This window comes from Poecilia mexicana, unplaced genomic scaffold, assembly GCF_051168715.1.
Source record: "Poecilia mexicana isolate PSO_F unplaced genomic scaffold, ASM5116871v1 scaffold_21, whole genome shotgun sequence".
In the NCBI taxonomy this organism is placed as follows: Eukaryota; Metazoa; Chordata; class Actinopteri; order Cyprinodontiformes; family Poeciliidae; genus Poecilia; species Poecilia mexicana.
Genome location: NW_028263390.1, coordinates 13,652,015 through 13,679,155, shown reverse-complemented (window position 1 = coordinate 13,679,155; position 27,141 = coordinate 13,652,015). Strand labels below are relative to the sequence as shown.

The window sequence follows — 27,141 nt, the reverse complement described above, 5'->3', positions numbered from 1 at the left end:
GCCATAGAAATTGAAGGGTGGCGTCTTCAACCAATTTGCACTTTTTTTTTTTTTTGCAATTTTTATATCAGTTTTTTTTTATTTTATGTACTTTTCCATATTCAGTTAAGTTTGTGTACTTTCACTCATCTTATTATTTTTCCATTTAATATTATTGTTTCTATCTCCTGCATCCCTTGCCCTGTCATACTAGATGGTAAAGGTTTACTTGAATTCATAATTTAGATGAACCAAAAAAAAACAATTTGCTGATGACACAAAAAGAAAATCCCATTAGAAACCCCCCTCTGTCCGCAGTTTAGCTGTGCTAACACCAAAAGAGAGAAGAAGTCTTCTCTTTTCACAAGTTTCTGTTCTTTAAACTGACCCTAACTCTCGATTTGGCAAGAGCACTGTTTCCATGTGGACCATTTTGGTTTCTGTTTGCACTTCTTTGCGTCTTTTCTTTTAGAAAAGCAGCCTTTTATGTTTATTATCACTCCCTGACTGGCACCACGGCAAGCAAAGTGTTTGACTTTCTCTGTTGCAGTAAAGAATGGGGGTCTCTGCGTATTAAAAGCTGATGATGGAGGCTTTTTCTGAGATGACTATCGGGCAGCAACTTCCTGCTTTCTCTGCACGCTGTTGTTTCTATACATCTCTGTGTTAGTTTTTGTACTGGTGAGACACAAGCAGTTAAGTAAACATCCCCTGTAGATGGAACAGCTCTGCTGCTCAAAGTTTCCCACCGCATTTGGGTGGATCTCTCTGGCATTCTAATTTGATTATGCTGGAGAATTATTACTTGAAATGACAGGACATGCTGAAAGAGAGGAAAGAGGAAAATGTTACAAGTTTTAGAGAACGGACTAATGAGTAAGGTTATTATCTTGCGATTTATATGCAAATTGAAATTTGGATTGTTTCCCAGATGCATTGCCTTTCAAAATATCTTTTCCATATATTGTCATTTTACAACAGCGATTTTTAACATGCTATATAATGCTATTTGTGGCTGACAACTTGCATTGTAAACACTGAGAATAACATTTACCTAGCTGCATTGTATTAGGTGTAATTTTTGGTGTAGCGGAGATGGCCCCTCTCCTGTTCCAACACGTGCTTTAGATCTCCACACGGTCAATGAAAACATGGAATAGTGAGCTTGGACTGGCCTGCACAGAATGCTGAACTAAAACTGATACAAAACTTTTGGGATGAATCAAAGTGATAACTGCAAAGGCTTTTTGTCCAACATCAGTGTCTGCCCTCACAACTTTTCTTTTGGTAGACTTTTTCATTTCTTTGAACATGTTCGTTGTGGAAATCCTTCCCAGGAGAAATGAAGCTGTTAGAGCTTCAAAGAGTGGGCTAACATCCTATTAAATATTCTTGAATTAAAATGGGATGTAATTCTAATGCATGATAGACTAGCAGATACTTTTGGCAATATAGATAACTTAATATCGTAGAATAAGTAGATGTGGGAAAAGTAGGTAAATGAGGTATAAATGCTTATATAAGGCTCAGTATTTTTGACAGAAAACATTTCAATTGACAAAAAACTGTGAATTGAAATTTCTTGGTTTTATTTGTATTATTTTAATTAAATATAAAATAAAGCAAGATGCTTAAACTTACATTCAGTTTAGTGACTTTTTTTTCCTTTTGTTTGGATGGACATTATACATCATCTCTGTAAACAGCCACTCTGTCTGCAATGTCAATCTTAGTGCAACTCTAATTCCTGCTGAGGGTGAAAAAGTGTCAAAGCTGTCAGTTAGCTCAGAAGTTCACCTTGATGGAGACGGGTTGAATGTGTAGAACCTCGAGCTTGAAACAACCCCCAACCCCAAGTGATGGAACAGTTGAAGTGCAACACAGATAAATCAGGGTGAGTCACTTCAGAAGTTTGTGGTGATTAAGCACAACTTCTAAAATGTTTGCACATGCATTGTAATTATATATTGCAACAGTTTCTGCTAAGGCAATTTCCAGTTTGTGGGTAGTCAAGAAGCAAGTAAGATTAATTCCTTTGATGCCTTTGCCACAATCCTCTGGATGTTAACTTTGTTGTGGAAAGTTTTAACGTAAAACTCACAAGTTGAGCCTGAGTGACTAACTCGCCCTAAAAAAGGCTCTTTAATTGTAGCGGGATCTTGGTAGCTCGGGGTCAGGATCCAAGCCCTGACCTGTTTTGCTTTGCCTAGAGGCAAGGAAGGCTGTGGTGAATGTGCTAATTACCTGATGGTTTCTTTTGCCCAACTGGGTCAATTCACCTGAGCTTAAAATCTACAGTGTATAAATGTTTGGTCTCCTGCTTATTTATCCTGAAACAAAGAGAGCCGACATGCTCAGACAGCTGCCTTTGTGGCTGGAAGATTGATTCCAAAAGAGGCTGGCAGCCCTCCTTTGTTGGCATAACCCTTGTGGAAAGCATGCGGCGTATTTGTAATTTTACTACATGATTTATTCGTCAGCGCTGGACTGCTTGACTATCATTGGAATTTGTAATAATTCTGGCATTAGTCTTGAGCTGCCAAAACAATGACAATTGAGTCTTAGGGATCTGGTCCCGTGAAAGGAAGACTTTGTTGTTTGACTCACTTTTACACTAGTATTAAGCTAAAAAGGCAGGCTGTGTACTATTGGTATGAGCAGGAATGACCTGTTTTTTTACACAAGACTTGAACGACAATGCATTTTTTAGCATTATGTCATTTGTGAGTGAAAACTCTCAGGATCAATCGCCCCAAATGAACTGGTTGTGCAGGCTTGCAGCATGCTGTACTGGTTCCACGGCTAACGGCTGGCCTCCCTCTTTCCTTTCAGTGCCTGTCTTTCCACATTCACATTTCATACCTTGAAGCTTCTCACTCGCCCACCCAGATTCAGCCGGCCATGCCAGCTGGAGTGCCTACGCTAAACAACCTCTCTCTACTTTTGCAGCATATCCACCTACTTGTGCTGGCTGTGAGTTCTCATAATAAACCGAATAAGCCAGAATTCTGTCTTGTCCCTCTCCATTTTCTGTGGCTGCTCCTTTCATACTAAAATTGCTCAAAATGCAGGTAAAAGGCTGCATGGGTTTTTGGAATCACAGACACTTTTCATAAGTAGTTTTCAGTGAATGCATGGGGTATGTTAAGCTTCCTGCCTGCTGACATTGTGATCCTAATTAGTCAAAGCTCTTCTCCTTCTCCTGACTTAGCTCCGTCATGCTTTAGCAGTTAGAGATACAATCCATTTCCCTCAGAGATGTGTGTCCATACACTCAAGATGATATCTGGGCAAATAACTCCAGTGGCCATCTGGTGGGAAAACACATGCACGCTTAACACATGTGTGCCAGTTTTGGGCAAATAGGGCAGCATCACAATATGACGCTGGTAAGTTCGTTCAAAGGATAGCGTGCTCCCTCAGGGAGGGTGTTTGTGAGATCTAAGCTTTGCACCCACAGAGACAGCTGTTAAAAGAGTATTGATCTGATGTTCTGTGCCAAATATTTCTTGCTTATCCGCTTGTAAAACACATACAGTGAATTGTATAATAAATAAATAAATAAAAATGTACGTACCTTGAATTTTGCAACACGTTATAACCTCATATTACAATATAGTTTGAGTTTTTATGATAGACCAACACAAACTTGGCATAATTATAAAGTGGAAATAAGTTGATATGTCTTCTTTTTTAAATAAAAATCTACCTGTGGTGGTAATCTCTGCACCTTCTCCCGATTTAGTTGGGTAACTCTGATGAAAGTTCTCCCTACTCGGTTTAGGTGAATGGCCATGTCTGAATAGGTCTGCAGTTGTACCATACTTACGAATGATGGACTGAACAGAGCTCTGTGAGATGCTCAAAGCTAGCCATGTCTTTGTAACACAGCCGTGGTTTAAATTGTCTTCAACTTCATCCTGGCCTGTCCGACGTGTTCTTTAGTCTTCGTGATTCTGGTTGTTCTCCTGCTGATCTCTTTATGGAGAAATTAAACGACTGACAAACTGACTCTATTTACTGTTTTGGCTCTGAACCCAAGATCTACATCACACCAGAGATGCTGTGTGCAGACAGACAGTAAAGCTGATGGTGAAAAGGAGAAGCAGAGGACAGTTTTGTGTATTTAAAGGAGTTCTGTCTGTGAAAGTCGAGGTGAGATATTTGCATGCCGTAGGTACTCCTCGGTCTGTGTTTACGTCTATCTTGGCGTGGTGTTAAGATTTAGGTCTCTGTCTAGTTCCACGTCGCTGTCCAGCCCTCCAGCCCCTCCACCCCCATCTTGTTGGCAGAGACATGCATATCTACCGTGTTGCTACAAGCCGGATAACCCATCAAAGAGGATCTGATAGCAAAACCAGCCCGCTGCTACCTTTGTGAAAGTGTTCTTGAATGTGCATGTGCGCCTTGTTTAATGCCTCTCCTCTCCCTCTTAATGTGGCTTTTTTTTTTTTTTAAGTACTCAATGTTTTGCATAGTGCTTTTGTTTAAACAGGAACACCAACGCTGTGCTTGTTTAAGGGATGGATGTGGTTTTTTTCTTTGTCTCCAGTAATCTTTTCCTTCAATAGAAAGGTAAACAGCACTGTCCCAGATTTGCCTGGCAAGTTAATTAGGAAGTTTTTAAGACCTTAGAAAGGTAACCTGCTCTTTAAATTATGGAAATCCTTGCATTCCCTGGGTGCACAGTCTGTCTGAAGGCTCTTCCGACTTAAAAATGATTTACCTTGCAAACAAACATCCAGATACATTTCCTTGACCAGAGAAACAGACATTTTGGACATATGGTTTGTGTGGCATGTGGAAGCGAAGTCTGTCTGCTGTGTTGTCTCGCTAACATCTTTACAGTCTGGCTTCAGCTGATTACTGTTATCCTAAGTGAGGGGTTGAGGCTAATTTGAAGCTTTTTGCCAGTTCAGCTTTTCAGGGTCACTGCTCATTTGACTCGTATAATTGAAGCACTTAAAGCGCACGTGATGAGGTTATGTCACCTCTGACTGAGTCACTTGCACTTAAAAGCTGATGGTGTGGAAAGATTGAACTTGCCTGCGTAAAGCCAAAGGAAGTATGAGAAACTGATTCTACATTCAGTTTCCTTTCACTATTGTTCTATAATCAAATATACATGCAGATGGAGAGTGATGAACACTTCTCAGTAGAAAAGAAAAAGCAACTCATTTCCTATTCCCACTCTCGGCTTTCGGGAATTTCAGGTTCTATTAGTCTTGGTGGCAGCAGGATAAAGTTCGGATAAATGGGATTTAAAAAGCCGAGCACAGAACCTCCTACTGACCTAACCTACTTGGCTGATCTTAACTCTGTTTCTTAAACAAACCATTTCCTTGGTAAGATAGCACATTAAATTACCACATGGATGGACAAGAATGGATTACTGCCGTCTTTGTGCAAGATTAGAAAATCCACAACAACTTCGGTTTTGACCTAAATTATTTTCTTTCATGTTATGTAAATCCCCAAATCTTGCAATGCACACAAACATGTAAAAGTTTATGAACTATACTTGATTTTTTGGGGGTGTGTTGGACCTCCAGTTTTTTTTTTTTTTTGCCTGTGGTATTTTTTTTTTTAAATGTCAAACAGTAAGAGGAAGTAAGAAGTCATCTGAGGTTGTGGATTCTCTCTCTGTAAGGACCTCATGAAACTCAACCGTGGTAGTGGTATTGATGTTTCTGTAAATGTGTCCTAAATTAAACATTAACAAAACACTTTTATCAAAAGTTCACCTTCAGTGTGAGTTTTACATTTTATCCTGCTCTGCTCGTATATAAGAAAACCATCTCCCACATCTGAATTAGAAAGTTTTTAGGGTATGTCCTCCTGTCTTTGTTGGTTCCATCTTCTGACAATCCATCAGCAACAATTTGAGTATTTTTAGTTCTGTGCTCATTTTGCCTCCATATGGGACATAAACCAATATGGGACTCATATAAAACAATAAGAATATTGGTTTTTACATGAGAGGAGCATTATTATTTACACAAAAACTAAAGAAGAAAGATCTATGACATGATCTGATGATTTCTTCAGATAGCTGGAGTTAACACTTTACTGAGTTCACAAAACAATGTATTGTTTGTTTATGCTGTCTGTGCTGATATATCAGTCATTCAAACTCTCAGACTATGATTTTTTTTTTGTATTGTAAGTAAAAATGTTATAGCTGATTTTATTTAGAACAGAAAATCTACATTCATGCTCCTTCTAAGATGGTATAACATACTGGTTATTATGAAAATGTTATTACATCGACTGAAGTGAAGCAAAAATGTTATTAAGAAATGTAAAATGTTTTAATTGAGCAGAATAGTATGTTTCTGCTTTACCAGGGGCTTAAAAAAACTGACATTTGTAATTCAATCAGCAGCTAGCCTGCAGTTGGCTGCTTGACAGACATGCCACCCATTGCTTGCCAACTGAAAATATATATAGCAACTGGTGGGGGAGGGTCAAGGTTCTGGTCCGTACAAAACATTTTTATAGTGGGGAAGAAAATCTGGAACAATCAAATGTTTTTGGAAGCTGTCTGCGCAGTCAGTTTGTGCTTTTAGTAAATTTTGTTTTCTCTGACACTTTTTTGTATTTTGAGACTGTTACTTTTTGAGAGTGTTACTTTTTGAGACTGTTACTCTCAAAAAGTAACAGTCTCAAAAAAGACAAAAGACAAAACATTGTTTTGTTTTAGTATTAAAATAATACTTTGGAATCAATAACATGTGAAAGATTATGTCATACATTTTTTTCCCGCTGCGCTGAGCCAGATAACCTCTGTCAAAGACAACTGTTGACCTGAAGTCAACCTTTTTATTCCCTTGGTCTGTTGCAAGCTTTAAAATGCCTTTAACTACCCGTAAACTAATTGTCGATCTCAGGAGTGTCACTGTAGCTTAAACACCCCCAGATAAAGAGACTGTAAACACATTGAGTCATTTTTTTTTTCCTTTGGAATAGCTCAAAAGCACTAAAATTGCAAACTAACTTTTAAAATGACGTAATATAATGTAAATTTTATTTAAATGATATATGACAAAGCCAGTTGGCCCTTGTTTTGTAGTCAAGGGAAGTGCACTTAAAATGGGAAAGTACAATGGAGTTGGCATAGCCTGTTTTGTTTTGCAATTAAAAGCCAGGACTTCACCAGGCAGCAGCACCACTTACTACCAGCAATGAATGTCTCATGTTAATGAGACATTCATTAACATTTAAAACGAGCTCTGCAGGTTTATCTACCTGGAGCAAGTCTTGACTCCACTTGTTATGTATTATTTATGTACACACACACATGCTTGCTTTTGTTTTAACTGATATTCAGGTATGTCCTGATCATGCCAAGAACTTTACCCATAAACATCTTTCCCTCAAGGAATACTTAAACATGCAGCTGTTATTTAAACTGCATAAACATGTTCAGTAATATATATATATTTTTTTTCTTTTCTTTTTTTTTCTTTTTTTGTTTTTCAGGAAAAGCAAGACCCAAGCAGCACATCTCTCCAGCTGCGCAATGAGATCCAGGTGGGCAATGAAGCTTTAAATGAAGTACGGAAATATTATTTACCACTGTACAGATTTCTCCAGTCTTTTTTTTGTTAAACTTAAGTATGTTAGGTCACCAAACAAATGTTACTTTTTGCCCACTCTTCTTTTCTGATTATTATTATTTATTTTTAAATATAAGCAACAGCGAAGGCTTTTTAAGCATGAATAGCCTATTTAATGTTATGTGGTGACATTTCTGTGGTATTTGAGTCTGAAAATTTACTGGACTTTTTGAAACCATTAATTTGTTTTGAGTCATTTAAAAGTGGGTTTGCTGCTCTTTTCTGAACATTGTCTTGGAGAACCTAAGTGTCTATGAGGTTAAGCTCAAAAGGATTTTAAGCAAACTTTCTCCTCGTGGATTTTTTCGACCAGAGCTAAATTCTTGTTTTTTCCCAATTACAGCAACTTATTCTTCTCTTTAAGCAGAAATGTCTTATAACCTACTTTTTTTTGTGCCTCCTTCATGTTGCCAGAAAGTTTTTAACGAGGCAGAACTTGATTCTACATGTCTACCGGTAGTCGGTCCCGGGTGTGTCATGTGGAATATATATAGCTAAAATGTTGTAACTCACGGTGAATTCATGTTTAAGCAAATGGTGGGCAGTTACTTTTATAAAGAAAAAAAATCCCTCGCAAACTACATTTTGTGTTAAGTGAGGTTAACTTTGCTTCATTTTAATGTGACAAGAAAAACAAAAGCAGAAGAAATATTTTAGAAATATTACTCTGTTATAAATTTTGTGAAAGTAACACTTGTCTCTGTTTACCTCAGGAATCTCTTGGCTTCAGCAGTGAGATGTCCACTCCTGAAACAGACAGAAAGTATGTTTCTTTTTTTTTTTTTTGTCCTACTTTATCACTCTAACACGTGTCCGCCGTCAGTGTTGAAATCCAGAAATGTGCGCCTGTTGCATGTCCAAACAGTGCAGAGTGTGTCTGGATCCTATAAACCTGCTTCATGCTTGCACACACAACAAACCATGAATCACACTCACTTTCTACAGGCCACAGCTCACATGAAGGTAAGCAAACAGAAACACACAGGCCTCCTGAGACAGCATGCGAGAGCGAGAGTTGAGAAAAGGTAGCCATCCATGTCCTTGGGGAATACATGTTGTCTCTTCCAACAGAAGGGAGGGACATCTTCTCTGAGGATCCACAGTGTTGCATGTAGCTGATATAATAAGTTTATGTTCACAGCATGCATTCTGTCCAAATAAACTGGCTAAAATCTGGGTGCCATACTTAAATCCGATTTAAATTTTGCTCTAGTTTAGCCCCCCCCTAACACAGTGCAAAGTTGATCTGCATAGAAATATATATTTGCCAATTTCTGGTGCTACAATTGGCAGCCACAAACCCTTTCCAAATTTGGCAACATGTACTTGCAGCTGCCAGAGCATGGCCGATTGTGCTGGAAACTGAACAGCCACGATTCAGCTTGCTGTCTGAGCACACATAAAAAATGTTAAAGTAGAATTTCTTAACTGGGTGACACCATCTAGCCCTCCACACACAGACATCTCAGTTCTGATGCAGTTGGTCGTCCAAGTCCCTCGGCCATGTCCCCACTGAGTTTCAAGGAAACCGACAGCCTGCTTCCTCAGGCTGACCCGCGCAGTTCAGCAGCCATTCTCTGCCCTCTGTACCTTTCCTTCCTGGCTTTGTGTCCTGCTGGGGGGAAGAGAGGGGGAGACAGAGAGGGTGATGGTTGAAAGATTACAGCAAAAGGAACACGGGACGAAAGAGCAGGATGGAATAGGGCGTGGGTGCGGCTCTCTTTCAAAGGTTCTTGTAACACAAAAGTTAGTGTTTGCATGTTTTGCATTACATTTCTCCACTATATCCTCACATGAGGTTAGGGCTAATATGTGTTCTGGTGGTTAAAAGGAATTGAAATTTCAATTTTTGGCTGTGATACAGCATAATGATAATGATTTGTATTTGTTGAATTTTGTAGCGTCATAAGGGTTACTAAAACTGAAAAATTTTAAACATTTTCCCAAAGGAAAATCAGAAGCTGCCAGGAGACTGAAAAGAATAGTGGTGCGAGTGTCGTGCTGTGGGTAATCTATTTTCTGGCAGAGACCGAGGAACTTCTTAGAGTTGGTTGCACAATAAATAGAGCTACTTTTAACAGTCTGCTCAAACCTCACAGATTGCATCAGGGCCATTTTTGTCAAAACCAAAAACTATGAAGTCATCTTTTTTTTTTTTTTTTAATTTCCCTTTTTACTTGTTTCTGATTGTCACCCAAGTGTGACCTACCCTGGTTCATGCTCATGTGATGACCACGTGCAGCAGAGGAAGTTCATACCACAGACATGATCTCTTTTTCCCATGGTTGTATACGTTACACGGCCATATGCCGAGGATGATGGGAACCAGATGCCAAAGTTTGAATGACATTTCTCTGCTGTTCAGTGAGATCCTAACCGAACAGCTAGGAAAGTAAGTACTTTCTGCACTTTTCACTCTGGCTTCCTCCTCCCCACTCCCCCGTTTTTCATGCTTCACACGGATCTCCTCGGATCCCACTCGTTATCAGGAAGATCCAGACTTTGGCAGACCTGTACTCTTCAGGGAGTCTCTTATCAGAAGGCTTTGCATTCATTTACACCCATTCTTCTGGTAGCCTGCTCGCAAAAACCCAGACTCTGTTTCAGGTGTTAAAAGTTGAACATAAAAACTTTATAATACCTTGATGTAATTAAAGTTTTTCATGTTTCAGCACAGAATCTCGCACACCAATGCCCTCAAAAATCCTCTTCTTTTGCGCCTATCCTCGCCTGCAATCCTCGCTCTGCTTTATCTCCCCCACCTTTCTCGTCTCTCTGTTACGCTGCCCATTGTCCACTTTCCATTGTGCACGAATGGATTTCAGGTAGAATGATTTATCATGTGCAGTGGAACGGATAGACAGATTCCTCACACTGCCACAAAAGGCATTCCTGCACGCTGACACACAGCTCTCCGACATCATCGCCCCTCAGCAGGACAGCTGAAGATTACCCAGACTCCATCCAGTAGCTGTGCCACCTGTACATTTCTGAGTCTCTATGCCTGACTGTTGGCAGGAGCTGGGCACAATACCCGGTATGCTTGGTATGCAAGAAAGTGTCGATGAAAGAGTGATATGAGAAGGTTGCAGGGTTCAAGCTGCCCAACTTCCTGTTTTGTAAGGCGATTGATTGGCTGGTATTGTTACAAAGAGGAGGCAGCTGGCTTATCAGGGAGGTTAGCAGAATAAGCAAATGGATCTCGATGAAAGTTTACATGTTAAGTTTGACTGGATGAGAGCGGTGCTTTCAGGAGCGGTTTCCAACTGCAAGATCGGTTTATGCAAAAATCTGAAGGATTTATAAGCTGTGGCACATGAAAAATGTTTTCCTGACAGCGGTACCATGCTGGCAAGCTTAAGCACCTTGTCAGCATATTTATAACTTCTGGCTGCTTTGCACAGTTAATTGACTTGTTTTGCTCAGCGCAAAGTGGAAGTGTGGGAGGAAAGTGTTGTCAAAATGTTATTTTCTTCTGGATGTTTTATTTACAGCTTTTTTGTGCTTTCCTAACATGTGAGCCTCTGGTCTTTCGTTTGTGTGAACTCTGAAATTTCTGGGCCCTGAAGCTCATCCTAAAGTTCATTCTGTCTGACACAACCACCATCACTCTGCTGCCGTTTATTGTTGTCACCTTGTATTGTTCCACACAAGTATAAACTTTGTAGTCAGACAAAAGCATCAGCTATTTCTTTGGATAAAAATAACTGCAATGTCTGTACCAGAAAAGGCATTTTGTACTTACCACGCATCAATTTAAAAACTATAAAATACACAATGGATATTGGCTTAAATGAAATGTGGATGCGTGGATGCAAATTGGCAATTGACCAAGGGTTGTTACTTTTCACTTTATAGGAAAACTATTTTGATACAAAATATAATCCTTCATTACCATAAAGATAAACCATCATGCTAGCAATGCCAACAATGTCATGTCAAGGAACATTCAACTAACAGTGTTACATGTCGAGGACTTATTGTGCTGCTATAGTTTTCCCATCCCAAACAGTGAAACTGGGCAGTTGTATTGTTAACTATCTGAGTTAATGTTGTCAGGATAAAATGTTTTCATGAGAAAATGAGAAATTCCTCCAGAAGACGTAAAACTTGACAATAAAAATGGCCAATTCAGGATGACGAGAAAAGAGATCAAAAGTAATAAATGCACACACAGTCGTTCTCTGATTCCATAGACAATAGTTTAACTAAATTTAACCTTTGCTAGTCATTAGACTATAAGAGGAGACATTTTCTGTCTGCCCTGCAAAGCTCAAACCAAAGCTCAGGAATATTTTATATATTATCTTAATTGCGTTCCTGTGCTTTGTGGATGAGATACTAATACTGAATCTACAGAGATGAACTGAAACTGAAAACCATGGCAAAGATTTAAGGTTAAACCAATTAAGGTACAGAAGCGACACAATGCCTGAGCTGCCTGAACTCCAACTGAAAACACCCAAGGACTTTAAAAGCCCGTCAGTGTGTGTATGTGTACCAAGTGAGGGTTAATTTATAGAGGGTGTGTTTGGTGGGGGTGGGGGGGGGGGGGCTGCAGTGCTGTCACAGAAAAGCTTCTATTGAGTGAGGTCCATTAGCATTAGCTTTGGCTCTAGCCTAAGCTAGGGGGAGGGTGGTGGTTGAGCAGAGGGGTGAACCTTACAGGCCTCCATTCAATTAGCATCTCATTATGTTTCCATGGTAGCCAAGGTTTAAGCGGCACTGAGATTTCCCACTGCACCATGAGAGGAGTGCCGTGTTTGAACAAACACGTGTTCCTGTGCACACGCACACGGACATTTAGTTACATTGCAGAGGGGGAAATAAGCTCTTCATGCAGCTTTGATCTTGTTGCACATTTTAACATCGCTTTAGTGTCTGGCTCTGCACGTGCTGGTAGCCAAAGTCATGAAATGTGCCCTAAAGTAAACAAATCAAACAGTCGTGAGAAATACACAGTGTACATTTGCAGTTATTTTTAATTTTTTTTTCTGTGTAGATTCTGTACTCAGACAGGTTGCATTATAATCCTTCAACATTAGCCAACTTGACCAGGGAAAAAAAAACAAAAAAAAAACGATGTGGTTTATATTTCTTCAAGCCTTCAGAATTCCTTCTTCTTCTCACAATGTCTCACACAACTTTACACAAGTTTTCAACATCTACTTCAAGCTGAAATCTATAAAGCTTGCCCTTTTATGTGAAGTTGACAGGTATAGATGGGATTTATCATCTTTGTCTGAGCAAAGAAGAGTCTGCCTAGAGCTGACATGCTGCTGAGCGAGCTAGAAAATAAGCTTAAACTGCTCTTGCATGACTTTTTGATTGGAAGCTGAATGCAGTTTTAGAAAAAAAAAAATTAACGTGTTTGTTCCAGTCTATACAGATAATGGGGATATTTTTTCACTCAAATATTTTCCATGTCTGTCTGTCTTATGCCCTCATTTTCCCTCCCTTTCTTTCTCTCTTTTCCCCCTAAGTGTCTGTTCTGAGGATGGAAGTAGAAACACAAACAGGCTGAGTCTGCCCTGTGGTCTCTGTCCCTCCGCCTCCAGCTTCTGGCCGCTTCTCTTCTTCCAATCTATACTTTTCCTTGTATCTTGCTTGTACAGCTTGTCATCCAGTTTTCTTTTCATTTTGCTGGCCCCTGTCTGTTTTTTTTTTTTTTTAAAGATTTCTAACCATATTCTACTATGCAAATTTGTTTTCCCGTCCTCTTCGCCCTCTCCCTCTCAAGCCTCGGGAGCCTGGTTCACAATCTCTCAAGTACCATTACTGATCCCAAGTGGCGAACAGGCAGAACTGCAGCACCACTTCATCAAAAATGTCCCCCACACTTGTGCGCTTGAACAGGGCTGATGCACTTTTCCACTACTGTTCAAACAGAAGGAGTTATTTGGAAGTAAATGAAGCATTGCACTTGTAATTCCACTTGTATTTTTTTTCCTGCAGGATGCCTCTGCACAAGTCCAGCTCTGAAGACGGATCTGGAGGTAAGCTAACATGCAAAATTGGGTTTGTCTTCAGATTTGTAAGTGGATCTAGGATCTGAAGGTTAATCATAGTCCTTGTTGATTTGTTGGTCCCTTTAAACTGTAACCGACATTTGGAACACGTTGAGGGTCAGTAAACATGGAAGGATTTTGTGCATCAACCAAGGTAATGTTTTCTTCTTCTAGGTAAATGGGACAATAAGAAGAAAAACAAATCGTTTTGGCAGAACTTCCGCAAATCTCAGCACAAACCGGTGGCCCGACAGTCATCCAAAGGTTGGTGTGGCCTTAAATATTAGTGTATTTTATATGATAGATCTAAATATGTTGCATGATATTGAAATGGATAATGTTAGGTTTATATATATATATATATATATATATATATATATATATATTTACCCAAAAATAAAATAATAAAAAACATTAGTGTCCTTTTTACTTTGATGCTGACCCAAATACAGTCCAATGCAACCAACCCTTGGAAGTCCCCTAATTTGTAAACTGTTAACCCGTGTGTAACTTAATTTTGGTCTAAACTTTATTTTATTTAATTTTGTGGTATATGTAAATTTTTATTCTTGTAAAAAAAAAGCATTATTTTGGCTAAACACTTTGTAAATAAACCTCTGTCTGATTCTAAATTCAGCTTTTCTGAGAAGACCTCAGGGACTTATAGTAGAACATAAGTAAACAAAAATCATAATAACCAAGGAACACACCAGGCAGGTGTGTGTTCCCAAGATATGGCTACATTAGATCTCCCAAAAATAGAGTATAAGTGCAAACCAACCATGACGTGGCTGTCCATCTAAACGGATAGGTTGGGGAAGAAGAGCAGGATTTAGGGAAGCAGATGAGATGCCTACGGTAACTCTGGAGTTTCTGTAGAGATCAACTGCTCATGCAGGGGAATCTGTTGACGCTTTTAATTATCTCCACAAATCTGGCTTTTATGGAAGAGTGGCAAGAGGAAAGCTTTACGATTTAATGAGAAGATGAATGGAGCTACATTCAGTGCAATCCTAAAAAAAAAAAAAAAAAAGAACAGTTTGGGGCTGCAAAAGACTTGGCACTGAGCTAGAAAGACCCTGGACAGTCATAGCTACAGTGGGATGCTTTAGATTAAGACATTTTTGTTTGTTAGAATGGACCAGTCAAGGTTCAAACCTAAATCCAGCTTGCAAATCAGATTAGTCACACACAATCCAATTTGAATATTTTTGCTATTTTGCGAGGATCATGGGCAAGAAATTTCCCTTAATGTGATAGAGGCGAGTACAGCTGCAAACGATTTGAAAAATTGCAGGGAAAGTTGGGGGCACTGGATATCGATCCAAACCATAATTTTCCGATTTATATTTTTTTTAAAATTGGGAAACAGCATATCAATTTTCTTTCATTTCACAATTATATATCTTTTTTTGCTGGTCCCAATAACATGCAAAGTTTGTGGTTGTGGCGTGACAAAATATCGTCAGGTCTCCAAGGCATGAATAAAGTTGCAAAGCAATTGCACTCTCTCTTGGTTTCTTCATGTTTGCCCTTTGGTCTGATCAGGAGAAGATATCGGCTACGTGGCCAGTGAGATCACAATGAGCGATGAAGAGCGGATTCAGCTGATGATGATGGTTAAAGAGAAAATGATCACTGTAGAAGAAGCTCTGGCTCGGGTAGGAATCATTTTCCTCATCTCTTTTGTCTACTCCCCTCCCCGCTTCAATGACTTAACCAATCTATAAACCAGATTCAACCCACGCATTTCTTCCCCTTCCTCCTGGATCCAATTCCCTCCTCCCCTCGTGCTCCATAGTCTTACAGTAGCACTGGCTTACTAAAACTCACCCTTACTAACCCAAACAAGGCCCTGTATCTAACACTGCATTGTCCTTTTTACCCATACATACACAGACGATACACAGTCAAACTCCAGATTAACTGGTGTGTCCTGAGGTTCAGTATTTGGAGGATGTTTGGGTTTGAGCTGCTGGAGTGTGTGTGTGGGTATGTTGTTCAGCTCTTAATGTCAGTGTTGATGGTAATGGTGAATTAGTAGCTCAGTAGCCCCACCTGTTGGGAAAGATGTTTGGGTGTGTTGTGGTTTTTCTCTACTTGGACATGGTGGACAATCACTTGGCTTTCCTGTCTTTGTTCTTGTGGCCAGTCAGTTGGTTTTTGTAGGTTTTCTTTTTCTATTCTCACTATTCTGCTTCCTTCTTCTTTTCTTACGTCCCGTCTTTCAAATTACAATAAGCTGTGTTTCTTTGTTGTGTATGGCTTGGATAGTTGGCCAGAATTAGGAGTTGGATTACACATTTTTACTATCGTTCTACTTTTTTTTTTTTTTTTTTTTCTGGATGTGTTTATTTTTCTATTTGTCAATAATTTAATTTCAACTGCCTTATTCAATATGTCTTTTATCTTAATCTGTGCAGAAATCTGGTCCGTCTGGTCAGCGGTGTAATAAAAATTTAGCTTGTGCTGATGGACTGATTGCTGCAAAGTCACCAACTTGAACATTTTGAATAATAAACTAAAATTGACTGCATTCTTTTATAACTTAGAATCTATCAAGTGATTGGATTAAACTGACTATATTGTTATGTGTATAAATTATATGTTTTTTGTGAAGTGCATCGAAACAGCATTTGTTGTGAATTGGCGCTATATTCATAAAGTGAAATGAATTGAGTAAATGAGTAAAAACATACAGTTTTTAACAAAAAAAAAAAAAAAATATGATCTAATTTCTTTTCAGACAAACAGAAAAGCAGCAGCTATTCCTGCTGGTAAAAAAAAATCTTTTATCCGTTGTATGTTACTGGTTTCTGATATGAATCTGACCAGATTATTCATTGCATTAAAATATGAATGTTTAGTTTATTACTAAGCGGGTTAAAATATTTACTTTCAACACCATTGGTCTAGCTTGTAGTTTGTCTGATTCAGATCAATTCTCAATTGGATTTTTGCCTTTTTGATCTGGTTTCAAAATAGGAACATTTTAAAGCATCTTTTAAATGCTGTTTCATTTACTTTTAAACCTTGACATGTATTTTAAATTTATTTTACCCTGCTGCGGCCTTAGCATGTTGCTCAGGCAGAGCGCAGCAGATGTCACAGTTGGAAAGCGGGGGAAGGAGGGGCTAAGGGGTTCCTGTCAGCCCATGGGTTCCTGAAGCTACCCAAAGTAAAACTTTGTAAAAGCACACACAGGGTCATTGTGTGACCTTGCCAGACCTTGGGAGGGCTAAATAGAAATGTTTGGCTACTTCCACTTTTTCTTAGCAGTCTGTTTGCAATAATGTTCCATGTGAAAGACATGTGCCATCAAGCTAAGAAACTACTTGTTGTAATCTAAGACAATTTTGGCTCCACTCTGATAAGCACATAGCTCAGCTTACTAGGCAGAATTTCTATTTTCATTTCTATTTTTCTCTAAACTGATTGGATTGTGAGCACCATCCATAATGATAACAACTCCAGGGAATCCCCCGCTCGACTCTCCCCTGCAGTTCATAAGTCCTTAACTGTTCCCTATAAAAAGCCAAAATGGCGTCACAACTCTAATCCACAAACTACTCTTTGTGTGTCCAAGGCATCACCTTGTTACATAACATATTGAAGTTTGCAATCGTATTTAAAATATATAAAATGAGATTGTGGTTTCCAGCTCCATGCTGTAGCATTTAGATGTCACTGAATCACTGTGAATGAACGCTGCTGAACGTCCTGTGTTTCTGTGGTCCGGTAAATTATAGCCAGACGTAGTGTTGCTTGGTGAGAGTGGGTGGTCCGCCCTGTCCCTCTGCCTCTCTAAACTTCTCTTCTCCATGTAGCTGAAGGAGTATGAGCGCAGCAAACAGTCCAGCAGTACTGACACTGCAGAGTGGACTGAAGGATCTGCAGCCAATCTAAACCTGTCCTCAAATTGCAATGTAAGTACACCCCTCCCTGCCTCTCCCAACACCCCACCAAACCCCCCACCCTCCACTCTCCCTCTCTTAACACTCTCACCTTTAAGGTTTTTTAGTGAAAATTGTGCTGGAAGTGGGAATGTTATTACCTTGGCTTCTCTATCAATCTTTCTCTCTGTATTATTCACAAATAGACTGAGTTGCAGTGTGTCTTCCTTTGGGGAAAAAAATGTCACATGTGACTTGATCAAATTCATTTTGCCTCAGAAAACTTGAATTTTCTAAAGTATTTATTTGTCTCAACTGCTTTCTTGATATGGCAGCTCATATAGATAAAAAAAACAAAACAAACAAAACATCCAGTTTGGTAAAAGCACTCACCCATATGTATTAATCAGTTTTGTCCCGCCACGTACATCTCATTTGAGGTTTGTTCCTGTGGAATAAAACGAAATCTTGGCCTCAGTCCTTTGGAATTTCGACATGCAGAAAGCCAGTTTGAGGGGTGGACTTAATCCCTGTGAAATCTCTTTCAGCAGATTTTGTTAGCAGGGATTTTGTGGTTACCTGAAAGAGATCTGCAACCCCTGGAGGAGGCTAATGCTGTAAAATCTTGGGCTCAGGAAATCGCATCCTGTTCGGTGACAGTCAGTCAGCTGTAGCACCTTGCGAGAGTGTTAATTCCTGTCTAAACCACATATGTCAATAGGTTTTATTTAGATTTTTTCTTTTTTTTCCAATGGACCAATTGTGTAGTTTTGAAGGGGAAAGAATATATATATATATATATATATATATATATATATATATATATATATATATATATATATATATATATAAAATTTTTTTTTACAATCTTTGGGGAAAAAAAAAAAACTCTTAAAATCTGACATGCACTTACTGTTTTGCCCCATAATATAACATAATAGCACGGCACAAGGTCAAACTTACTGAGACATGGCCGTGCTACAAAATGGACTGGTCAGGCAAGAAAAAGAGTCAACAGACCCATGGTAACGCTGGAAAAGCTGCAGAGAAGAGCTCAGGTGGGGTAATCTGTTGATGCAGCAACTATTATTTGTGGCCTTTTTTTGGGAAAATGGTACAAAGAAAATAACTGTTGAAGCGAAGCCAGAACACGTTCTCTATGAAGTTTGCCGCAAGCCATCTGGGTGACAGAGTGAACATCTGCAACAAGTCATGCATGCACAATGCCATCAGTGGTGGAATAAGGGTCGACCTGACCACAACAAGCTCATCATGGAAAACACTTGTGGCATCATTATGCAGTGAGGATCACAGTTGATGGGAAGATGGATGGTGTGAAACACAGGGGGAATCCTGAGAGGCAAAAGCTGTTAGACTCCACAACTCTTGAGGCTGAGATATCCTCCTTCCAGCAGGACAGTGAGAATGAGCTGCAATGGATAGATTTAGATCCAAGGATTTGTTAGAGTTATGTGTTTGTTCAATTAGACTGAGATTAAGACTTGGATGTAAAAGGAACTGTGGCAAAAAGTTGTCTCAAAGACGATTATAAAAAAAAAAAAAAAAATTCTGCTGATGCATGCCATAATTTACAGGTAAAAAAAACAAACATTATTTTTACTTTCTCTTTAAAAAAGATGCATTAATTTGTCAAAGTGTACACAGTGTTGTAGTAAAAACATGTCAATATTTGTGGGCGATGCACAACAAAATGTGAAAATGTTTGAGTGTGTGAATACTTAAGCATGTGGACACTGATTGGTGTTTTTGTTCATTTACTATGATTATCAAGAGAGGAACTTTCAGCCAGACGATCTCATACATTGACCCACTTTTTATTTTAAGAAACGGAGCTTATCAAAACAAAAAATTCCCAAGAAGGCTGAGAATCTCTTCCCACCGTATCTGCGCTGTTGCGATATTCCGTAGCAATTTTTTCATTAAGCAGTCCACACTTTTTTCCAGAAATAGTCTCAGAAATAGCAAATGTTTATTTTTTGTTATTATAAACTAACTCATGACCTCATAGTCTTCAGATAAATACATTCAAAGAGGAATTTCCGCACATCATCAAATTCACCGCCCTGCTTGCTTCTGTAAACTCAAGCTCTTCCTAAGACATAAGATAATCAGATGCATATAAAAACGTTATCGCTTGAAAGTAATTCAGTTGAACCCAAGGAAATCAGCGCTTTTTTTTTTTTTGCCATTCTGCAAAGATTCAAATATTCTTCAGGATAGCGATTGATGATTTCCTTCCACATCAAAAAGTAGGTCAGTTATGGCATTCATAAACTGAGCTCAGGTCCTATGCGCTCTCTGGTTCTTTGATGTGGGTGCTTGAATTGTGCATGAGTGTGCTGATCGCATTAATTAGTCCGCTGAACCTCGCTGCTCACTTCCTGTAGGAGGAAGATAGATCGATTTGGGATTTTATAGACATGAGAGGGGGGTTGAAAAGTTACAGTACTGAAGGAGTATTGTGTGGAGGAACACACACTTTGGCTCCAGAGGCAAATGCTGGAGGCAGAGAGGAAGTAAGGGCGTTAGGGAGAGCGAGGATAAAGGACTTAGACTTGTCCCCAAGGTCTAAAAAATTGTGGTGCTCTCAGCTAAGTCTCATATTGTCTGAAGTTCCAAAGTTGACCACTTTAGGACATATTTCCTCTCTGCTGAGGCCTCTGCTGATTCCTCTCCTCCTTTCCAGAAATGGATTTAGGTCAGTCCCAAATTCAAAAAGTCAACAGTGTTACTCATCTGAGCTGGCCTGCGTTCTATTTCCAGAAACATGCATGTTTGAAGTTGACATGTTTGTCGTCTTCTGCCTTTTTGTCTGATGCGCTCTTTCACCGCTCCCTGGGCGATCTGAGCCTAACATTCCAGGGCTCGCCATTAGCGATTTGGGGGCCAAGGCAGGGTCAGAGGGGCTCAAACGCCGGGATTGTTCTCGACGCACAACACGCCTTTTCTCTGCTGGCTGTGTACAGCGCAGCACTTCGAAACAGCCCCTCATTCCTCTCTGCTGAACTCACTGGACAGGCTCCATCTGCCAGCATGCAAACAGGCATGCAGATATGGTTTTAGATGCGTGACAGTGCGGTCAGTATGGACGGATTTACTGGTTCTGTTCTTGTTAAATTGTGGGATTTTACCAGAGGAAGCAGAGTGCTGCTTTCATTAAGGAAGTGGTAGGTAATGTATGTATATTGTGTAATGTATGTCATGGATTTTGTTGATAGTGCTAGTGGTTTTTGGCATTTACGAATTGTTGTGCAGAATAAAGTTTTTTTAAAATTTTAAAGTTGTTTGCGGGAGTTTGTGAACAGACCTTATGGGAGTTTGTGAATTGAACTGGAAATAGTGGAGGAGGAATTTCTCCTTTGACCTTGTTTACAATAGCAGCCATTTAGCCCTCCTTGATTCATGGCTTCATATGTTTGACTCTCTTTTTGTCTGACTCTCTTCCCCCTGATTATCTCGTTATTTGCATGGATGACTATCCTTGGTTCTGAGCTGAGAGGGTTATTGTCACCCTCCCCTTACCATCCTCTATAACCTTTTCTTGTGGAAAACCATGTGAAGACAGTTATACAATCTGTCTAACTTGAATCCGTTTGCTCTGCTGAACCTACAGCCTTTTTGCACGTTGTCTTTTTTTCACTTATGTGCATTACATTTTCTGAAATGAACAACCTCAGGTCTCAGCCAGATTTAATGAAAAATTGAAGGAGTCAGCAGAGCGGTCAGAATTGTGTGGTTCAGCTGGAGGACTGTCTGGGTTGTAGGTGCAGTGGAGTTAAGGGTTTCTGCAGGTTTGGCAAAGGCCTAAATGAATTGCTATAATACTTTTGGTCTTGTCTGCAGGCGAACATCACCTTGAACTGAAATTATTGTCTACAAGTCTGTGATGAGTGAATTGAAGAGGTTAAAATTTCAACAATACTTCATGAGCTGTCTTCTTTTTTTTTAAGCTTGGTTAAAGTTTAGATAGACGACACACCTACAGGTAACCCAGTGTCATTATATTGGAATGTTGACTACTTTGGCTCTTTAATAATAATAAAAAAAAAAATAATAATATATATTGTACTGTTGCATGAAACAATCCAGGATATTCCAAGGCATGGGCTGGTATTGCTACATAGCCTAGTATAAAAATGTCAGTTTACCACTAATTACATAAAAATACTGTTATTTTTAGCATTATCTAGAGATTCAGTGATCAGGATTTTGTGATTGATTTCCAATCTCAACACAACTATACTTTAAGCCCAAAATTGCCTTGTGGTAATACCATAAAAGATTAAAATGTATATTTATATTTAACAAAAAAAAAAAAAAAAAAAGATTTGGAAAAAAATAAACTTGTTATGCTAACATACGTAAAAGTAGTCTCTGATCTCTGCCTTTTCTAAATAGTCTAAACTGATTTTAGCTGTTTTACGTAATATAAGATCAACCTTCCTACCATGTAGGGTCGTTATTTATATATTTTTATATGAAAAGCAGATGTGATGTCAGGCTTTGTGTGTGAGAAAACAGACACCGGGAAACAGGGTTTTAATTAAAAAAACAAACAAACAAAAGAAAAAAACATTGCAAAACAGCAATCTCCACAATAAAGATTTTTAAAAGGCTGACGTTGGTGATGAGCTCAGGTTGAAAGATCAAGAAGAAAATATGGTGAAACTGTTTGTTACTCTGTCGATCCTTCCTGTTAAGAGCTGAAAGTCTTTTACTCTTTCAGAGATGCAGACAAATCTCGACATGCCTTTAAAATACTTTAACGTTACCTTGAAATATATTTTGTGGTAAATTACCCCTAAAATCATGCTGGTTATTAGAGATATAATGATAAAGCTATCTTTAAAATAATTGTACATGTTTAAAATGTACATGAACTTACTACCTAGTTAGCATAATCAACTAGCAATTTCAGTAGTTTTCAGGTACTTATTTTATACTTTTATTATAGCACCCTATTAATTTGTAATGTATTGTATTATTTTCCTTGTAGACAGCATCTCCTTACTTTTTATAAGCACTATGAGCCCAAGAGGATTTAAGAGTTCACATGACAAAAAGTTAAGTCACGCAAACTCAGCTGCAGAGCTGTAGGGGTGTGTGGGACCAGTGAGGAGGCGTTGCTGTGGAAACCAGGAAGAAACAGACAGAAGAGAGGTTGATTGCTTTATGTCCCACTTATCACCAAACGACAAGTGGAGGAGTAACATGCGGCGTTGGCAGGAGCTGTGCCTGTATGTTCGTTGGAATGCTTTTTCATGAGCTGTTTGTGAATGAGTTTCTTTCAGAAATCAAAAGCTTAGCTGTTCAAATGGTCGAGGATTTCGTTGAGACTCATTCCGGGTTGTCTGAGAGCTAGAAATGTGTACAATGCAGTGGGCCTACATCCATCTCCTTCAATCTCTCACCTCACTAACTTTGTTGTCTTCCTAAGCAGAACTTCCATCTTGTTGCATCATAACACCATCCTGAAAATCTTAGTGTATGGAAAATGTCCTTTTCCTAATGACGTTTTATGGCTGAATCATAAATAAACGTAATGAGATTTCAAATTATTAGTACCATCATCTGATCCTAATCTCATTCTTTTTTCCCGCCAGTCCCGCGAACAGTCAGATGACGAGCAATCTGAGGACTCTGTGAAGTTCAAAAGGCTTCACAAACTGGTCAATTCGACACGGCGAGTCAGAAAGAAACTCATCAAGGTGGAAGAGGGGAAGAAACATTCCTCTGAAGGTCTGTGATTCTGACTGATGAGAAACTAATGTTTTTACAGATCAACACAAGTTTCCATTGATATGTTAATTTGTAAAGTTGCTCCCACCCCTTGTACACTGATCTCTTGGTCTCTTTAGATTTTCTGAATCTGGAAACGCCCTCCTGTGAGGACAACACAGCTCTGTACACCGGAGTTCTGAAGAAGCCCCCTTTGCCTCAGGAGGCGTCTCTGCCATCCCTTATCCATGACCAACTCTCTCTGGATGGAGACACAGACAGTTTGACAACATCCCCTTCATCCAGCAGTCTGGACACCTGGTCTGGACACAAGCTAGTGAAAACGTTTAGTAAGTCTTCCAGCACCCACGGTCTCATCAGGCCCCCGAGGAGAACTGCAGCCGGCTCCCAGGACCTGGAGGGATCCATCTCCGGTGTCGCAGGAAGCGGCTCTTCCTTCTCAGAACTTGATGGATGTGGACTTGACGATGACGGAAAGCTGTCACGCTCCACGACAGACAGCGAGATGAGGAAGGCGCTGAGCTCCATATCCCACGGGGTAAGTAACAACGAAGCCCTTTACGCCTTCTATGGCCTCACCAAACCTCGCCCCAAACCCCATTCCCAGTCCCGTCTCCTCATTTCCCTGGATGGCGGCCAGCAAGGCAGTCCCAAACATCAACCCTCCAACCGCCACCATGGCAGCTGGACCCACCGGAAACCTGATCCCAACTACGCTTACTCCACCAAGCACCTCCTGTACCAGCGCTCACGCAGTGCCAAGTCCCCCATCTCCCCTCTTTCTGTCACCCCCTCCTCTCCCGTCCGCTGTGATGTAACAAAGTCAAAGGGTTTTGGGACCGGAGGCGGGGGCTGGGCATTCCCTCCCCGGAGACTGCGAGGCCGAACCGCAGTCAGCGAGCTGAACATCACCTACGTTGTAGAGCGAAGCCTGTACGGTCACCTGAACTGGGCCCAGCTGGTGCGCCCAGTTACCCTCAGCCGCGCTGAGCGCCGCTGTCTGCTTGAGGAGGACCGCGAGGTGGACAGGAAGTGGGCGGCTAGCGTGGACCGCTGCACCAAGCGTGTGCTCTTGCGCATCCAGCAGAAGTCTGTGAGTTTGGACCGTGAGGTTTAAGTCGGCCGCCGCGTGTGAGCAGGACTTGGTGCTTCAAAGTTGCAGAATAGCTCAAGGGGGGTTGAGACGAGGAGAATTTGTGCAAGAACATTTTTAATAGCCTATGTTTAAAAAGAAGCAAAATAAACTTAGGAGCTGGAAACATGTAGAACTGGCACACCTGAAATTACTGACGTGCCTTCAAATGTTTGTCGTTCCTTCAAAGTATTTTATTGGGACTCGGTGTGATTGAACAACACAAAGAAAAACATAATTATACAGTTTGGAATCTGCAAGATACTTGAGGGCAGCGACTGCAGCGGAATATATTTTTTAAATTGGATCAAAATCCAATTTAGAGTTGGTTGCAGAATTAGAAAGTTGATGTGCAGAAATGTTCTGCGTCTAATTGAGCTTTTTTCAAAATAGAATAGCCAAAATATCCAGAGTCTAGATGTGCAGGCTTGGGAGAAATCTGCAGCCATCTACAAAATATTCATTTAGATAGGCTAAATAGAGATGAAACACATTTCAGAATTTCATTTATATATATAAAAAGGCATCGTTTTATTATCATTTTTCCTTCTGATCCACAATTATTCACCATTTCCTGTTGGTCTATTTCATTAAAATCCAGATTAAACAGTAAATTTGGTCATAATGTGAAAAGAATGTAAAAACCGTCGGAGGGTAATGAATACCATCAGTCACCAAAGGCACCATAGCCTTCGGGGAGTTACGCCTTTTATGACCTCTGAGTGAAAGTTTTAAGCTTCCATTCTCTATATTTCAGATGAATATGAAACGATTCCTTAATCTGCGTCGTCCCACTCGGGAGGTTAAGTTCCGTAAGAGCCTTTTATAATGTCAGCTCCCTGAGGAACATGCACACTCTCACTGTCGCACTGATCCCTGTGGGCGTAGAGGATGTTACGCAAGCTCCATGCTGCTCATTCTAAAACGCAGCACGGCACACAAAACTCGAGCTTAAAGACAAATTCATTGAGTGACCTTATTAAGTCAGCTTCGCCGACTGAACAGACTTTATGCCTGTCAGTTTTCAAACTAACACTACAGGCCAAAAATAGCATGAAAAAGCGGGATAGGAAGAAACGTTTGATCCTGCAGGGGCTGCAAATGGGAGTAATGAGGTTTTGGATGGAAATAGTCCTATCCAAAGCATCGGCATTCTATCTGAAGAAGAGGCAGAAACAAGAGGAGTGGGTGGTGGTGTAGTGGAGCTATCCTGCAGCTTTGAGGGTGCCTGAATCCTGTCATGTTCTAGTGAAGTCACTGGAGATCGCTCTCATCCAGATACTCTCCGAACCCACTTTTTTTTTGTTGTTGCTTTTAATCTTCTTTTGTGGCTCGTGCCTCTACTGCAGATGTCGCTTTTTTGTCGTCGTTGTTGTTTTTTGTTCTATTTATATTTTTATAAATATTATATATATATATTCTTTCTGGTAGACATTTTTTTCTGGGTGCATGTCCATTTCATCAAGCATCACCATTATTACTTTTTTTTTTTTTCATTTTTCGTTTTGTTCTCCAAGCTGCTTTTTCTCACTAGCTGTGATGCAAGCGGCAGCTGTGGACATCTGATACAACAGCTTGTCGATGTGCAGGGCTGTCTCAGCGGGGAAACGTTTGTTGTTTCTAGGCGGGACAAAACTCTCAGTGAAGTTGTTTTAAAAACGCAAGTAAAAGAACAGCTACCATCATCAACCACCACTGTGACTCAGATGCTTTGTAATTGTCATTCTGAATTGTTTTTGTGTGTAACGTCATAAAGTCAAAGACAGTTTTTCTTCACACCATTAGCCCCACACCCTTCTGTGTGTTTGCTACTGTGTTGCTTATACGCTTTCTAAAATTTTTTTGGGGAAAAAAAAAAACAAAAACGAGATACTCCGATCAGAATTTAATTTTAATTTTTAGAAACATTGATACTGATTTCATCTGATTCCATTTTCTCTTAGAAAAAAAATTTGCACAACAATATACCTTCTCTTCTTTCTTGATTAAATGAATAAATTGAAGAAACTATGATTTCTAGAACCAGCCTAATGTGGCATAGCTGTCTCTCAGAAAGAACTGCATCTGCAGCACGTCATAAGATATTTAATTGGCCTTTTAAAATAAATATATGTCCAGTATAATGTTTGAGAAGACAAAGATCTTCGTTACTGTTATGTTTGACTGTTAAATGTGCAGCTTTTCAAATGTAGACTCCAACAATTACTTTAATATGTGGGAATAGTTTATAAGTGTTTTCCTTTACCACATGATGAAAACTTCTTTAGTGTGGCGTTTTCTCTGGAGATGCAAGCCTCAAAGCCCTCGAGGAGCCAACGTTATAACAGCTCGTTTACTTAGGAGCGTGCTTGTAACCCACATTTGCACAAAGGATTTTTATATACTATTTTGTTACATCATGTCTGTTGGCCGTCCTCAGTCCCGTATGACATCATGCCACTTACATACAATCCATACAGCCGTATTCATTACTCCAACTACTGCCTGTGTTCAAGCCAAGCATGAGTCATTGTGTGCAGATTGGTTGGGTGTTGCTTCTTTAACATGACCTTCTGAGCGTGACTCATTTGCTTGTGTTCTGGCTCCCTCCCCCCCACCCACACAGAGAACATGCAGCTTCGGGGGCTTTGACCTGTCCAACCGTTCTCTCCATGTGGTCAACGCAGCCTCCGAGGCCAACGTAAGAGCCGGAGCCCGAGCTTAATTTCCCTTTCGCAATGAATTATCTTCAGTTTTGACCCTTACTGCTC

At 39.9% G+C, this 27,141-nt stretch overlaps 1 protein-coding gene across 9 annotated transcripts in view; it reads left to right on the top strand.

Moving 5' to 3' along the window:
- Positions 1–27,141, top strand: part of sash1a (SAM and SH3 domain containing 1a) — a 166,695-nt gene that overhangs the window by 124,920 nt on the left and 14,634 nt on the right. For 4 of the 9 annotated variants that reach the window (XM_088001768.1, XM_088001767.1, XM_088001773.1 and 1 more), the window contains exons 3-11: positions 7,462–7,536; positions 8,312–8,361; positions 13,554–13,594; positions 13,781–13,870; positions 15,155–15,267; positions 17,434–17,532; positions 23,124–23,259; positions 23,379–23,797; positions 26,997–27,071. In XM_088001768.1, the coding sequence (XP_087857894.1) occupies positions 7,462–7,536; positions 8,312–8,361; positions 13,554–13,594; positions 13,781–13,870; positions 15,155–15,267; positions 17,434–17,532; positions 23,124–23,259; positions 23,379–23,797; positions 26,997–27,071 (1,098 nt within the window). The remainder of the gene's footprint in view (positions 1–7,461; positions 7,537–8,311; positions 8,362–13,553; positions 13,595–13,780; positions 13,871–15,154; positions 15,268–17,433; positions 17,533–23,123; positions 23,260–23,378; positions 23,798–26,996; positions 27,072–27,141) is intronic. The other 5 variants (XM_015012353.2, XM_088001769.1, XM_015012510.2 and 2 more) reach the window with 3 other exon arrangements.